Genomic DNA, 17,252 nt, shown 5'->3' with positions numbered 1-17,252 from the left:
ACTAGTTATTTTCTCTCCATACAGTAGATTTTAGCTAATGGCTGTTGCTTATTCCAGCACCATGAACAGAAGGGCTACCAAGATCCAGCAGAAACGTTCTGCTGGAGGAAGGGAGTATGATGGCAATTTTCTCCACTTCTCCTGTCCCTCAGTGCCACCTCTCCTGCTGTTCCAGAGAGCCCCTGCCCCTCAACAACCCTCCGGAACTAATTGGGAGGTGGCAGTAGAAGCTTCAGAGGAAAGAGGGAATCTGAGAAAATGGCCAGCCTGCCCCCTTCCTCCAGGCAGGGCCAACAGACCCTTCTCCCTGCTTGAGGTCAATTATGGATCCAACTTTGTGATTTTATTTATCCACTACCAGCCTGTAGATGTTTACAAGCAGGCCATGAAGCTGATGGTCATGCCATGTTGTTTTCGTGGGCACAGATGATTTTCCTGCATTTGGGATACATAACCATAGAGTTCCAGAATGCCTGCACATGGCAAGAAACCTGCAAAGTCTAAGAAAAGCAATTCTACAATAGCTGGCCTGCAGTTCCCAGTGGCCTATATTGGGCAGTAGAGGAGGGGTCACTATGCTGAAAGAGTAGGTTCTGGAGTTGCGGTATACCTGGCAGCCGTGTTGGAATATGTGACTGCAGAGGTCCTGGAACTGGCAGGAATTGCTGCTCACGAAAACAAGAGGCGGTAAATTGGTCCATGGCACATCCAGCTGGCAGTGAGGAATAATGAAGAACTGAACAAGTTGTTTGTGGGTATGACGATTGGTGGAGGAGGGGTTCTGCCCAAGATCCATGCTCAGCTCCTTCCCGAGAAGACAGTATTGCCTAGGCAGCTGTAGAAGATACTCTGTCACAGGAATACTAAAGCCTGCTTCAAGTTGGTGTTTCTTACAAGACTGGACTCTGCTAAAGCTGGCAATATTTATAAAAACCTTTGCTTTGGGCAATGGACAGTCTAATGATTTGCATTTAAATGTTTTGAAATATGATTATTTTTTTAAAATGTTAAAATAAAGATAGATTCCATAATAATGCTCTTTCATGAGAATTTGGTATTCAGAGATGTATCACCTCTGTACATGGAATTTTCATTTAATTGTCGTAATGGTTGTATTTAGGGCTATCCTGGTAGGCAACACTCTGGGTCCCTTGCTCATTCCATATCTGCTTGCAGATATGATACTTCCATAGGATCAGCCTGTTAAGCTGATAGCAATAATACTACAAATATGTTAATAAGAATGTGACCTGACGTAAGTTTTCTCTGCTTAACTTGTTTCTGTTTAAAAGAATAAGTGCATCTTACAGACTGGTATGTAGGGTTCCATTATAAACAGAGATCATTACATACAAATTCATTGTAAGCATTGAAAATAAGACAATTGTGTACATACGTGCTTTCTTAGTTTTCTTGCATATTAGATATGATGTATTTTAACTTCTCTTTTATTTTTAACTTCTCTTTTTGAAAAATTTCCTATCCAACACTTAGGGTTTTTGCTTAATATCTTTTTGATGATATTATAATTGTTTTCTTTCTGATAACTATTTCCTGTCCTGGTGGAGGGAGCCGTATGGTAGCAGATTGATACTGATTACTCCCAGCTGGGGGGCATGGTCAATACATAAGTCAGCATCTAGGAGGAAGGGCTAGCCAACAGAAGCCCCGTCATGCATTCTCACATTCTCAGAAGCCCCGTCATGCATTCAGTGATGTTGTTTGCACAAAGAACCCATGTTTTGCTAACCATGGGTTGTTTGTGATTGTGCTGGAGTAAGTGAGCATGCTGGCTCCTGCCAGCTCACCCACCTCTGCCTGCAATTAACAACCCAGGAATGCCTTATTCCTGGGTGGTTTTGCAATGTTCAAACCTAGGCCCCATCTATGTGGCATCGCTTTCACCATTCACTCCGTCACAACTGCGCAGCATTTCAGCTTCGAATCAGCTTCTGCTGGGATACACTCATGATTTACTGTGGGCTTCCTTAATAGATTCCACCGTGCCCTTTTTTTGCCATTATATTTTAATGCACAGCTATGCAGTCCTGTGAGCATGGGGTGAGACACTTTAGTGGCTGTTTTGTATTTTAGGGGTTCTGTTGTGTCTGTCCGTCCCTCGTTATGTAGAAAGTGAATGTTCTGTGCTCCTTCATTTCCACGCCAACTGTTTGTCAGTTCCCCAGCCTGAGACTCTCTCATGATGGTTCGCACTCACAGGCGTGAGCGGTACATGCCTGTCCACCGTTCTGAACTGTGCAGCTGAGAAGGGACAGGGGGAATAAAGGGGCATCACAGAGTGATGCAAGCACTATGCACACCTACAACACACCCACCACAAAATGCAAAGTCAGTTTGGGGAAGGGACAGATGGCTCACAACTGTGGGAAAACCCACAGCAAAACGCCTCCTTGGAAAGCCGCATTTTCTGGGATAAAACCACGGATGGCCACAAAGTGGCGACTGCATTGTCCCGAAGGACCTCAATTCGCAGCTGTGCTGGAGTAAAAGGATCATGTAGATGGGGCCCTAGAAACCCTGGGTTTTTTAGGGGTTCAACAACTCAGAATTAACCCATGGTTTGTTGCTGTGTGCCCTTTTGTGCCAGTTCCTGGGTTAAAAAATAATTAGCCATGATGTGCAAACCTGGTCAGTGTCTACAGCCACGGAATGACTGAAGAGAGCTTAAGTGTTCCCTTGATTGCAGCAGTAAGGACAATTAACATACCTCTTATTCAAACACATAAGCCCATGGTCACTGGACAAATTTTATTATTAATGAAATTATAGTGATTATTCCTATAATTAACTTTTCATTCTTGAAAGTAATTGGTTCACTCTCTGGCACCTAATATAAGATTCATTCTATTTATTTTGATTTGTCTCATATTAGGGAGTAAGGGTGAGACAAGCCAGTTGGTGTAAACTTTGAAGTTGTTTATGCAGAATTGTTACAGTCTCTTCAGGAGTTCCACATGAAGGTGTTGCAGGAGGCTATCTGCAGTATAACAGGGCAATACTAGGGATGGAGAATTCCACCCTCGGAGTCCGTGGTGGAACGGACTACCCACCTCCGCCACCCTGTGAAGTTTTCCCGGAACGGGTCGGATCCTACCTGCCACCAACAGGGTCCAGTCTGTCCGCTGCCGTCCGCTGCCAGTCTGCAGAAGCAAATGGTGTCCGGCCTACCGGATGCCATTTGTGTCCCTTCTCTTTGCCATGATAGGCTACGTAAATCTTTACGTAGCCTATCACGGCAAAGAGAAGGGACGCAAATGGCGTAGCAGACACTATTTGCGTCCCTGCTCTTTGCCGTGATAGGCTATGTAAAGATTTACGTAGCCTATCACGGCAAAGAGCAGGGACCGACATGGCATCCGCTACGCCATTTGCGTCCCTGCTCTTTGCCGTGATAGGCTACGTAAATCTTTATGTAACCTATCACGGCAAAGAGCAGGGACGCAAATGGTGTCCGCTACACCAGATGCCATTTGCGTCCGCAGACCGGCAGTGGGCGGAGGTCCAGCTGTGGATGGACCTGGCTGGCGGCTCCGCGGACTTGCCACGGAGCGGAGCCGGACAGGGAGGATTCCAGGGAGGATTGCCCCAGCGGACTGGTAAGTGGGTTTTGTACACCCCTAGGCAATACAGCATTTGATCTAGCAGCATAGTGAGCACAGAGTTTTAGATTTAAAACATTTGAGTAATCTCACTGATTTTTATGCAGTTTCTCAGCAAGGTTCAGGCATATGTTTATTTGACCTGTAAGATCTGTAGCAAGTGTTATGTCTGCAAAGCCCTGAGTGAATTTCACAGTTATTTGGAAAAATTTAGAAATGTTCATACTAAATGATACTGTAGTTCCTGCCCCAAAAATTATATCCTTGAACATGGCAATTTCAGCAACTCTCTTGCACAGCACTAATTATTACTTTGTGTTGACACCTGGATGGACTATTTATACAGTTTGCACTTAATATTTGACTGTATATTTCTCTTGCTGTTAATTTGCTTTTGCTGTCACTCAGCTCTAGTTTATTTCAGGCCCAGAATAAATAAATAAATATACTTTCTTAGGAGGCTGAAATTTATTGAAGCATCCCTTGGGCATCTTTCTGTAATAAACCTAATCACTGCACTGTGCAGCCTGTAATAGCTGTGGTTTTATTTACCAAGCATCATATTTCAGTGCAGCAAATACCAACCGTGTTGGTAGACAAGTTTAAGACTGGATGGTACTGCCAACAGTACAGTAAAATAGTGGCATGTATTAAGATTTTTTCCATGACTAACATCCTTGAAGTTGACATCATCTTGTGACTGAGTAGATAGGAGCAACAAATTCAATTACAGAAAGCCGTCTCTGTCATTACACCTGTCCGCTTCCACAGGAAATGATTTGTAAATTGTACGTTATCTTTCCATCCCATAAATCTTGTAGTCATAATTGACACTTGTCATGGAAGATGGATGGTGAAAGAAGGAGGATAGAACGTAAATGAGTAAACTTATCAGGGCAAAGTGCCTCTGCTTGGGGGCAGGCGGGTATTTAGAAAGTTTAGCTCTTATGGGATAGAATTTGAATTCTGAGAGATCTCATTTGAAGAAATCTAAATTGGACACATACCCACGTGTGTGAGAGTGTTGCTTGATAAGTTAGTCTTACCATTCTTCACACATTTGAAAGGTTTGGGTTTGTGCCTGTCACGTCAGAATGAATTTATGATTCTGATGCAGGAGCTGTGGGTGCCATCAAAGTTAATATTGTCAGTTCTGATGCAATTCAGAATCAGTTCACTCTGCTACCCATGTTGACTGGTTCGGAAGAAACAAAACAAAGAGATGACAATAACATCTGTATCAAATGTCAAGCAAAAAACAAACAACACAAAAATAGAGAAGTTTCTAAAATGTTTCTAGGAACTTGCTATAACAGAAAACATGACAGCTGTTTCTTTCACATAAAAATACCTTTATTTTGTCCTTTCTTTTTATAATATTTTATCCCAAACTTTGTAATTGGCACAGAAGTGATTCCTACTTCCCACTTCCGGAGCTGCTAAACACAAGCTGGAAATGAACTTGACAGAAATAATATACAGTGGGGTAAATTAGCATATTTTTTTTTAAAAAAAATCAATATTGAGTAAGGTCTTTACATGCACATTTTAATAAGGTGTATGCTAAAATGATCCAATTAACCAAATGAAATGGAAAAGTAAAAGTGCTTTTTTTGTTGTTGTTCAGATTCTACAAGTCTCCAGCTCTTACCTTGCATTTTCCCCCACTTGATTCGGAAATAAATTAAAGCAGCTATTGTCACCGATCCTCCCCTAGGAAAAGCAGGTAATTTAAGAGCTGTAATGAGTAGTGCAGTCAAGTATTCTTGGAGTAGGTTCTCTTTTTGCCACTTAGTGCTTCACTCTCCAAGTAGTTCACAGTGAGCTGACCGTCTCTCTAGATCTGATAGTGCATTTGAAGCAATGTTAGATTTATGAGTCAGAAAATAAAAGTTTGCATAAAAGAAAGTTAAGGTGTCTTTTTTTTAGGAAGTTAGTGGTAGAACTACTGACTCATATTTGGGTCTGTTTCTGGCATGTTATAGATCAGGGTTGGGCAGAAAGTAGATTTCCAGATGTTTGAGACTTCAGCTCTCAGCATTCCTGACCATTGGCCATGCTGGCAAGAGGATTCTAGGAGTTGAAATCCAAGATGTCTGGAGATCTACATTCTCTCCATCCCTGCTGTAGCTCATAAACCTTGTGCGGAATTTCTTCACCACTGATCTAGACCAATAGATCCATTACTTCTTTAATCTTTAAATAAACTTTAATCATGGGATTCTTTGACATGTGGTAACTTATACAAAATGCATTTTAGTAAAACAGAGAGCTACACATTTTTTCCAGCTGTGTAAAAATAATTCACTTTCAGAACTTTTACCATTTTTCCTGCCATAATATTTTTGTGGATTGTTGAAACAGATCCTAACACCTTAAGCTAAACATTTAAGATGAATGTACAGAATCCAGTTGCAATGCAATAAACATGTGATATTGTTTGTCACCACATTTAGAGCTACCAGGGTTTTTCTTTTAAAAAATAAAACTTTGAAGAGATGGGGCTTTGCCCTGGACCTTTATTGGTTGGGAATCATAGGCCCTCTTCACACCTGGCATTTTATTCCACTACAAACCGTTCTTTTTGATTCCAGATCCTTTCCGGGATTTAGACTGGCCGGACTTAGACATACAGGCATGTCTCATATCACATCCCTCCGCATTATATCTTTTCATGGCTGGGCCGAGCTGCATTGAACAATCAGGACAGAAGGGAGCTGTTGGCTCCATATCCCCCTCCCCTGATCCTGTAACATGACTGATGTCTCCACCCCATCCCTCCACTCCTCCACAGCAGGAGGGAAGCCAGAAGGATCTGACTAGCAGGCTATGGGAGCTGGTCCCCTCCTTCCTCCAAGGGAGAGAGTCTTCTCGGTGGCTTACCCCAAGGTTGCTGTTACTGCTAGTCCTTCTCTGCTAAATATGTCAGTGTATGAGGGAATTAAATGCGGTATATTGCTTGCACTACTGAGTTTGAGAGGTGTACCGATTTCTGTGTTCCAAACTACAGAAGTAAGACCACAAACGGACTTGTATGCAGTCAGTGCACCAAGCCATCCCTAGCAGCCCCTGCCCCCCAGGTAACTGCTTTACAGGGGACACCTTCTTCATTAGGCCCAGCTTGCTTCCCCACACACACACTGTTGTTGCTCTTCCCCCTTATTCTGGCTTCCCAATGACCCTGCAAGGTGGGCTAGGAGAAGAGATAGTGGCTGGCTAGGTGGGAGGGAGTACTATGGAAAACCGACTCAAAATTACTGCCTTATCTAAAACAATCCCACACCCAATAAGGAAACTATAAAAAATGACCATTCCAAGCTCTGCAGGATGAATTTATTCAGGGGAAGAGAAAAGGCACTTTTCATACCCATTGAAATTCTAACAGTCAAGCATTTCTCCTGTGTGGCTGAGAAGAGAGACTCCCCCATCCGCCCTGGGAGGAAAAAGCTCATCAAACTAGGGATGTTAGAGAATTCCGCCAAGGATCCCAGAGGGGCCGAATTCCAGTAAATTTGCCCCCCCCGGAATCCGTGGCAGAACGGAGCAACCCGCCCCACCACCCCGCGAAAGCTCCACGAAACGGAGCCTACCCAGCGGTGGCTCTGGCAGCGGCAGCTCCGGCTGCTGCCAGGCTGGTGCAGACGCAAATGGCGACCTGAGTAGGGGACGCCATTTGCGTTCCTATGGTAGCCCGTGATAGGCTACGTAAATATTTACGTAGCCTATCACGGCTAAAGCAGGGACGCAAATGGCGTCCCCCTCCGCTCCGCGGCATATGCTATTTGCGTTCCCCTTCTTTTCGTCGTAATAGCCTACGTAAATATTTACGTAGGCTAAAACAGCTAAAAATAGGGAACGCAAATGGCAGCTGCATTTGCGTACACTGTTGTGGGTTTTTTGGCTTGCCGTGATAGGCTACGTAAATACTTACGTAGCCTATCACGGCAGCTTCGCTGGACGCAAATGGCGGCCGCAGCAGCCCGTCCGCGGCGGAACTCCGGCTGCGGGCGGCCCTGGCGGGCGGCTCCACAGAGCTGCTGCAGAACGGAGCCGGCCCAGGGAGGATTCCGGGGGGAGGGACCGAGTGCCTCCGCCCCACCGCAAATCCAAGCTGCGAAAAGGTAAGTGACTTTCGTACATCCCTAGTAGCAGACCTTCCTGCCTGTAGCTGCTTAGAAGAGGGACTTTCCCTTCTCCCCCTATGGAAGCATTATTTTATGCCATAGGGAAGAAGCTGTGTCCACCAGAAGTCTCACCAAAAGTCTCACCATTAAAACATAGATGCCATATATCTCAAAACTAGATGTGTCCCATGCCTGGCATTAAAAGTAGTTATACAAGTATGGTCCTCATGTTTATGAGAGGCCTATACAAGACAAAAGATGAAGTCAAGGAAAATCTGTAGAATCATGTTTGATTGGTAAACTATAGGCAGAGTTCATGCCTAATTGGTGCATATGTGTGTATGTATAAGTCCTACTGAACTCAGTGGGGCTTACTTCTGAGTAGACTTGCAGAGGATTGCACTGTCAACCAATTTTGCATAGTTTCCCATATTTTGTATAATACATTCTGTTTTTGCAAGTAAAGAGAGATGTGCCGGGCACTGAAGCCCTGACCCCCACCTCCCGATGCTAGAAATCTTTTTCAGCAAACCCTCTGGCTTCTGATATTTCATCAGTTGTTGCACTTGTACTACTTAGCATAAGTTCATAGCTGTAATTGCAAGAAACTGTCTCTTTAAAAAAGAAAGCAAGCTGAGATTCCCAGGAATCTGAATTCTATACTTAATATTACATTTCTTTTTTCTGACTGGAAGACTAGCTGAGAATCATCTACAGTTAATTCCTCCTGCTGATGAAATGGCTTACTTCAGCCAAAAGAGTGGGGAGGAAAATCCTGCAGTCCACTGTACACCCTGGAGGGTTGTGGGACCCTCCAAAACAGATTCATGGGATTTGTTGGCAGGCTGCGGGGAGGAGAGGAGGGGATAGTCCCATTGTATGAGCAGTGTTGGATTTTGCCCTTTTCTTTTTTCCGCAAAGCACAACAGTATGTTTGTTTTTTTCCAAAGTAAAATAGTAACAGATTTCACTGTCCTATTTTTTTTTATTTAACATACTGATAATCTCTGAATGAGGTAATCACTGACACATGAAACTTAATGGGGCCCATAGCTTATATTGAGTATTACTTGCATTTCTGATTGGACAAAGCAGGCTACCAGACAGACCAGATTGGTTTGTTCCATTCCACAGACTTTGCCATCAGTGAGAGTAGATATCTCCTATTCTAAAAGGACACTGAGTGAGATGATGTGGAAGGCAGGCACCACCTATATGCTAATGGCACGTAATTTTTTTTATTATTACTATTTGTACCAGGCCCTGTGATCATGGTCAGGTTTTGACCATGGTGGATGTGAACAAATCAGCACTGAAGCTTTTGCCACTGGCAGGCCCTACAACCAAGAAGAGGATGGGACTCCCATCACAAATGTTGTTATTGTTGTTTCCGACTCTTCGTGACCCCATGGACCATAGCACGCCAGGCCTTCCTGTCCTGCGCTCTCTCCCGGAGCGTGCTCAAGTTCATATTCATTGCATATATTGGTGATGCTATCTAGCCATCTCATCCTCTGCTGTCCCCTTCTCCTTTTGGTCTCCATTTTGTAGTTTTGCAGCCTTTGGATGATTCCAGATCCATTGCTGAATGTGGAATCCCAGGTTGCTGCCATCTCAACGTGGTGAAAAGGCTGAGTTTCTTTCTGACACACAGGGGATCTCTTGATCCTCATTTTGAAGCTCAATTATTGTTATGTATTGCATGTAGTTTTGTCCTTGAAGACTTTTTGGAAACTTCAGCTGCTGGAGAAACTTCCAAACAGGCCCATTTCCTAATGAGGCTGGGTTACAGGTGTTTGCACTGGTTTCATATTACCACAATTTGAGTGCTGATTCTGATATATAAAGTCCTAAATGGCCTGAGCCAAGAAAAGAAGAAATGTGGTGGCCAGCTGCATAGCAGTCCTCTTTGTCTTTAAGAAAATTATAGAAGAGAGTGTTTTGACAGCTACAGCTTTTTGTGCAAAATTGGGGAAAAACTGCATCTGATGAAATTTCATTTTCTGCCCGGCAATTAAAGGTTCAGGAGTGCTGTTTTCACCTGAATTAGGCCACAATCCTATAGCCACTTACATGGGAGTAAGCCCCATTGACCTCAGTGGGACTTAATTCTGAGTAGACTTATGTATAATTGTACACTGTGTCCCGTTAAATCTGGAAACCAACAGAGGACATACTGTCCTTTTAATGATAATACTTTGGGGCCATGATCAGATAGCAAAAGCACACAGATACATTTTTGGAGGCCCCCCACTTACGCATCCCTCTGGACCTGACAACTCACTGTCTGGGCTGACACTCAAGGATCAATGAGAGGCTGGAATAAATACTAGAACTTAACGTGGTGAAATGTTATTCTGTATAAATGAATAAATTGTTATCCAGACTAAAATAGATACGTAAAACATCTAAATAGAGGGATGGGGGTGGGGAGGCAGAGAGAATTCACAGAAAGACTGAGAGTGTTATTAAAGTATGATGCTCTTTATGCAACATAACTATGATTTTCATCACTTCCTTAACCTGTGATGAAAGGCTTCAACTTTGTTTGGATTGAACAGATGGCATGAAGCATCATGAACAGTCTCCCATCTAAAAATGGGGATTTTACAAAATGGTTTTAAAATACAAGGCCTTTGCTGACATGATTGTCCTTTGTAGAGTTGGCTCCTGTCTGTGGCTGCAGTCCTTAGTACTCTTACTTGGATCTCTGCTTCTTTGAAACCAATGCAAATTATTACCAAATAAATCTAAAGCTGGAATACCCATGATATTGCGAGTGCTCTCTATTTAGGTGGAATAAAGCTCAGTGATAGAACACACACTTTGCATGCAGAATGGCCTAGGATCTGTCTCAGGTTAAACGGATTTCAGGTAAATGGGCAGGGATAGATCTTTGCTTGAAAACTTGAAAGACAGCTGCCAGTTGTAGTACACCCCGATGCTAAGCATACTTCCTTGGGAGACTGTCACATTTATTTCAGATAAACCTACTTACAAATAACCATGCTTATGACCTCAGCCTAAATTGCAGTAACATACAAGTAAGGCAAACTGAATGCAGGGATGATATTTTCCAGTTTGGGAGGGATAGGGTAGGGTTGTTTTTCCCTTTGTGTTGAGGTTAAGAATTATATGTTGGTCCTTACAAAGCAGCCTGTCAAATATCAACCAGTCTATTTAAACTATTCTAATCCATAGAGGAAGTGTGAAGTTTTCTCATGTTGTTTGGCAATCACATCCAAGGACAGTATAATCCTCCAAACTTCCCTTTGCCAGATGGATTAAATTATTCTATTTGTTGAGTGAAGAAACCAGCCAAGTAGGACTTTCCTTTGTGATTCTGGGCCGTATTATAACAGCAATACTTTTTTTGGGGGGGGGGGGGACCAGAATCAGAATGGAAAAGGAGATCTTTTCCTTTTTGTGCATTTTCATGGGCAAAGTAGAGATGGTAATGATTATGAGTACAATCCTGGGGGTAATATTTGTTCCAGGGGGTAATACTTATTACTCCTGAAGAAAGAGATTCCTTTTGTGAAAGAGTTGGCGAATGGTGTCAATACTGTGCATGTGAAAAAGAAAGCAAATTTGGCAGGTCTCATGACTTCCCTCAGTCTCCAACTGTGAAAACTGAAGCATTTTGCTATGTTTTCTAATTTCTGATAAAAGTGTGGCTCTGTTTTTGTTGTCTTCTTACAAGGGTCTCTGGGTTGCCAATTCATCATAATAAATGTATTTACCTAGAGCTTTCCACCCTGACTTACACTCAAAGTGCTATTCATAAAATGCAATAAAATCACAAAAGATCACTTTAGAAGTAACTTTTTTTTAAAGGTGCAAAAGTTATTCCTCTAAAAGCACCCAAACCATTAAAAAGGGAGAATCTTGAAGGTGAGCAAGAAGCAAAAGATGAGAGAGAGAGAGAGAGAGAGAGAGAGAGAGACCCACCCTGAGGTTCCTGCTGCAGCAAGGGTTGAATCATTTGCCAATTTAAGGGAAAATGGCAGGGTCTCAAGTAGGACTAAGTGTCTGAGCACCAGTAGTCTCAAGGTGACATTCCAAGGAGTGTTTTCCACTAACTTCCCTCAGGACTCAGGCTGGAACGATATATTACAAGAAGGTGGGACATGGGAGGCCATCGTTCAGTGGTAGAGCCTGCTGTCTGAATCAGTGCAGCTAGGTAATTTTAGACCCTGGACTTAATGGGCTTTAGCTTTGTGTATTACTTCAGCTGTGAAGCACATAACTAATGATGCTCTTCTCCACTCACACATACCACCACCATTCCATGCTTTGCAACTTCTTCTACATTCCTGATACGTTAGAGCAAAACAAAAACAAAACACTTATTTGGTAAGCCTGATTTAAAAACAGGAATACTTGGACCATGTGCAGTTTTGGATTTTAAATTTCCTTAAATCAAAGCATTATCATGATCATGGGGATAAAATGGAATTTGCTTCTGTTGCTCTGATGCAAAACACATTCACTTGGGAATAAGCACCACTTTGTTGTAGAAAAGGATAATATATAGATATAAAGTAAAAATAATAAAATGAGATCTGTCCCCTGCGTATAAAACATTTTAAAAAGGCCCATGCCAGACTAGGTGCTGATGCCTGTTTACCATTGCCATGATCACCTGCCACTCTCTGGGTGGTCATTTGGAGAGTCCCTGGGCTGTGAGGCCCTGGCCCCTGGGCCCAAGATCTAGTTTTAGCTTCACCGCTGGTCTAAATCCTTGGAGAGTCATGGACTGTCAGGGTAAACAATACTTAGCTGGATGGACTCAATTGTTTATTCAGTATAAGGTAGCCTCAAGTGGCAGACACATGCTTACCACCAAAACAGCAGCCAGGCTTCTCCTCCTCTGGTAGCCCCCAGTAGTGCAAAACAGATGACATAGCATTCACAGGGAACAATAAATCAGAATTACAAAGTAACAAACCAGGAACCCTGGTTCAGACGTAACACTTAGCTTTTTTCTTGATTCTTTAGGCACTCGTACTGGTGGGAGGAGCCACGCAGGAGCTATCGAGCAGCATGCACATTGCTTGTGAACAATAAGCCAAAAATTCTCCAGAATTCTGTCTTAGTGTTTTGTGTGAACACAGCCAATGTCTTAGTTCTTTGAGTTTTCCCAACTCTGTACCAGTTCACAGGACAGTGAGGTCACATCATGCATTTTGATGCAGAATAGCTGTTTTTAGTGGCAGCTGTATATTTCCCATAATATCTGCCCCTAGTTTCTGGAGAATTTGGAAGGACTCCTACCTAGTTCTCACAAACAGTGGAAGAAGAGGTCAACATTTGTCTGGACTGTGTACCACCTAGGGATGTACGAAACCCCGCTTACCTGGCTCCGCCGGGTTCCACTGGGGGGGATGCACTCCGCCCCTCCCCCCGGAATCCTCGCCGGCTGGCTCCGCTCCGTGGGGAATCCGTGGAGCCGCCCGCCGGCTCCGCCAGCAGCCAGACATCCGGCCACTGGCTAGCAGGGACGCAAAGGGCGGTGGCCGTAGCCGCCGCTGTTTGCGTCCCTGAATTCAGCCGTGATAGGCTACGTAAAGACTTACATAGCCTATCATGTCTGGGTTAAAAACAAAAAACGCGTACGCAAATGGCGGCGGCTATGGCCGCCACCATTTGCGTTCCTTATTTTTGGCCGTCTTAGTCTACGTAAATATTTGCGTAGACTAAGACAGCGAAAATAAGGGGGAATGCAAATAGCATCCGCTACGCTATTTGCGTTCCCCCTTATTTTCGCTGTCTTAGTCTACGTAAATATTTAAGTAGACTTAAGATGGCCAAAAATAAGGAATGCAAATGGCGGTGGCCATAGCTGCCATTTGCGTACGCGTTTTTTTTTAACCCAAATGTGATAGGCTACGTAAGTCTTTACATAGCCTATCACGAATGGGGGGGGGAACCGGCCTGCAAATGGCGGCGGCGGCATTAGCTGGTCGGAAGACCAGCTGAAGCCGCCGCTGGAGCTGCTGCCGTCCAGAACATCAACCCCAGATAAGTCTCGTCCCGGGGGGGATCTGCGGGGGGGCGGGGGGCAGGCCGTTCCGCCACGGAGTTCGGGGGACCGAATGCACTGGCATTCGGCCTCACCGAGATCCATGGCGGAATTCTCTGACATCCCTAGTACCACCTGAGATAGCAGGTAAAGAATCGCATGACAGAACTGCTTCATTTAGGGCACAATTGTATGGGGATAGGCGGCCACCTCCAAACTCGGAGGCGACCACCTATCCAATGCAGGGCAGCAGAAGCAGCACAGAAGGAATTGTTCTCAATTTCGGATGTCTAGCCGCAGGAAGGTGGAGAGGGGCAGGAGGCTGCTGGATGACACATAGGATGTGTCGTACTGGCATTTCCGCCTTCCCTGCCCCAGAACACCCCCTGGAATGCCCCGTTTTGGCTGCTCCATGCTCCTCTTCCCGGGAGGCAGCGCAGAAGAGGGGGAGGTCAGTTCCTGGAAACCCACATATCCTATGGCCATCTAGCCACTGACTAGCAGCCATAGGATTGTTTCCTTAAAAAAAACAAAAAATACATTTCCTCCGTATAGAAAGCTAACATGTCATTGGAAATGCAAAGCTAATTTATTTATTATTTATTTATTTATTTATTGCATTTATACCCCGCCTTTCTCCCTCTCGCAAGGAACTCAAGGCGGCTTACATTATCCTCCTCCTCACCGTTGTATCCTCACAACAACAACCCTGTGAGGTAGGTTGGGCTGAGAGTCTGTGACTGGCCCAAAGTCACCCAGTGAGCTTCCATGGCCAAGTGGGGACTAGAACCCGGATCTCCCAGCTCCCAGTCCGTCACTCTCACCACTACACTACACTGGCTCTCAAAGCTAAGACCATTGTCCTTGACATTTAATTTTCTATATGCAGGGAAGTGTTTTGCTTTATTTGCTTGCTTTTTGTTTAATGAAGGAGCATTCAGTAATGTGAACTTAGCTTGAAGTAGTACAGCCCAGGCACAGATTTACCACTGCATTTGCTGTTTGTGGCACTAAACATTAATCGTTTTTGAGTAAAAGTAGGGTTTAAATAGCGGGGTGCAACCTTTAATTGATTGATCAGTTAAACTGTTTGGTTAGAAACCTTTTTATTGACTAAAAGGCATTTCTGATTAATTGGGAAACACTTTTAAAATTGATAATTAGTTTTATTCTAACTACTTATAAAAACTGCAGATGACAGGCACCATCTTTCTTAGCATAGGCATTTCCCCTTACTCTTACATGGGCTGATCAAAAACCCAGTTGTGGTTGCTTTGTAAGCCCGTTCAATTGAATGCACTTCAATTCCTTTTCAGACTTTTGCACTGTATGTTACCACTTTAGGCGTATTACAGGTGAATTCTTGCATTGGGTTATCGTCCATAGGTAAATGCCGTTTACTGACATCTAGGCTTTCCTCATATTTAACAACCATTATTGAGGCAAACCGGATCGCCAAAAGAAAAATGCTAGTGAGTTTACAGCTAAAGTCAGCACTGCATACTCTCAGTTTTCAAATGCATGCATTACTGGAAAAACATGATGGGTTTGAACTTGAGATGGGATTAGACACGATAAGGGTCTGAAGTATGACCTTATTTTTGTCTCCTTATACGTTCATTTTTCTTTGAAGCATTGTTGAAACATGTGTAATAAATATTTGGTCTACTAGTTTACCACAGGAGATTAATCTGGAAGCATATTTTCCTGGTTTAATTAGAATTCATTTGCTTAATGGTCATTCTGATCCCATCAATTGCTGTTTTGCACAACCTTGAACAATGCTGCCTTTTGCTGTTTGCACTTTAATTTAGATTTCTATTATGGTTTATGAGCAGTAATAAGGCCCTGCTTGAATATTCATTAGCTTTTGAATTGTGAACTAAGGAAAGGTGCTTTCTCTTACCGTAATGATAGCGGCACTGCATGGGACTGATCAGTAGTGACACTTGATTGGTGATATCCAGCACATTGGTCGTTGTTTATTGACACATCTTCTCCAAACAGCTCCCTCGCAAGTTAGCGGCGTAATGAAAGAGAAAGTGTTGCAAAGGAGTGTGGAGCTTTCCTGGCAGGAGCCTGAGCATCCCAACGGAGTCATCACAGAATATGAAATCAAGTATTATGAAAAAGTAAGCACTACTCTGAAATGTACCATTCTTCCCATCATATCATTCTGGTCTGCAGTGGGCAACATTGTGTACAGAGTGGATGCTTTTCTTTTGGGCTGCATCATAGCTTGCCCTTCTTTTTCTCTCCCCTCCTTTTCCCCTTTCTATTTGTTTCCTTTATTCTCATCACATCTATATTATACTTTTTAAAAATCCTGAGGATCTGTATAGAATTAGGATTAAAAGGTCAGATCCCCAGATTAATCAACAAAAGCTTTAGTTGATTAATCAATGTTGCCAAATTTAATTGGTGGGCACACTTTTTTTTCTTTTGAAGAACCCTTCATGGGAGGCTGTCTAGCCTCCCCCGCCCCCATCCGAGGTGCCCCAGATAGACAGCCGAAATCATCTGTCTAACCACAAATGAGGGGTGGCCAGAGGAGAATCATAGAATCATAGGGTTGGAAGGGGCCTACAAGACCATCGAGTCCAACCCCCTGCTCAGTGCAGGAAGCCTGATTCCCAGGAGGTCTCCCATCCAAGTACTAACCAGGGCTAACCCTACTTAGCTTCTGAGATCAAGAGAATCCCCTCCACGTTCTGCCTGCCCTGCATTGGATAGTCAGCCGCCTCCGAGTTCGAAGGCAGCCCACTATTCCCATAGGATTGCGCCCTAACTTTGTTACGGTTTGTAGTTAAATACTTCATAAGAATAAATTAGTGTCTAAATAGGACTATTTAGGACATATTTTAATTTCCCATCCACAACAAATACTGAAGCATTTCTTCCAGAGAAGATCTATACTACAAACCGTTATCAGTTTTATACAACCTTGTCATAGCTTTCCCCAAAGAATCCTCGGAACTATATTGATGAGGTGTTGAGAATTTTTCATTAGGCTAGAGATTAGTGATGATCAAATCTGCCAATTTCAGTTTCTCACAGTTTCTCATTTTCCCCCGTATCTTAAGTCCTTTCCACCATATTTCCACATCAGTTTGTGATTTATTTATTTTTTAAAAGTTCACACAAGAATTTGTATGCATTTGCATGCACATTTCTCATAACGTATGCATTTTGTACACATTTTTGCAAGCTAATTTTCTCTATAACAATGCATTTTTGTATGTTATTTCTCCCAGTAAAGACATATTTTTTGCGCATTTCCCGCTAATATACACAATTCTTTGAGCATTTTTTGATTGGAGAACTGCATCGTAAAATTTTGGAGAAGTGCAAATATGAAAAGATAACTGCAGTTTGGTTCACATACTGGTTTTTGAAGTGAAAAATAGGTTCACATTAAAATGTGAACCAAACAGATATCCCGCATCTCTGCTAGAGATACATGCACAGACGCATAAATGTAGA

The 17,252-nt window shown here is 43.3% G+C and overlaps 1 protein-coding gene and 1 pseudogene across 2 annotated transcripts in view; both read left to right on the top strand.

The window, feature by feature from the left end:
- The window catches only part of EPHA7 (EPH receptor A7), a 262,568-nt gene that overhangs the window by 200,221 nt on the left and 45,095 nt on the right, over positions 1 to 17,252 (top strand). For both annotated transcript variants that reach the window (XM_084827132.1, XM_084827131.1), the window contains one exon: positions 15,777 to 15,901. In XM_084827132.1, the coding sequence (XP_084683258.1) occupies positions 15,777 to 15,901 (125 nt within the window). The remainder of the gene's footprint in view (positions 1 to 15,776; positions 15,902 to 17,252) is intronic.
- Positions 470 to 867, top strand: LOC146359349 (histone H2A-like; annotated as a pseudogene).

The sequence above is a fragment of the Heloderma suspectum genome, chromosome 1 (genome assembly GCF_057233095.1).
Source record: "Heloderma suspectum isolate Gila_16-S chromosome 1, 16-S_ref, whole genome shotgun sequence".
In the NCBI taxonomy this organism is placed as follows: Eukaryota; Metazoa; Chordata; class Lepidosauria; order Squamata; family Helodermatidae; genus Heloderma; species Heloderma suspectum.
This window is presented reverse-complemented; position numbering and strand designations above follow the sequence as displayed.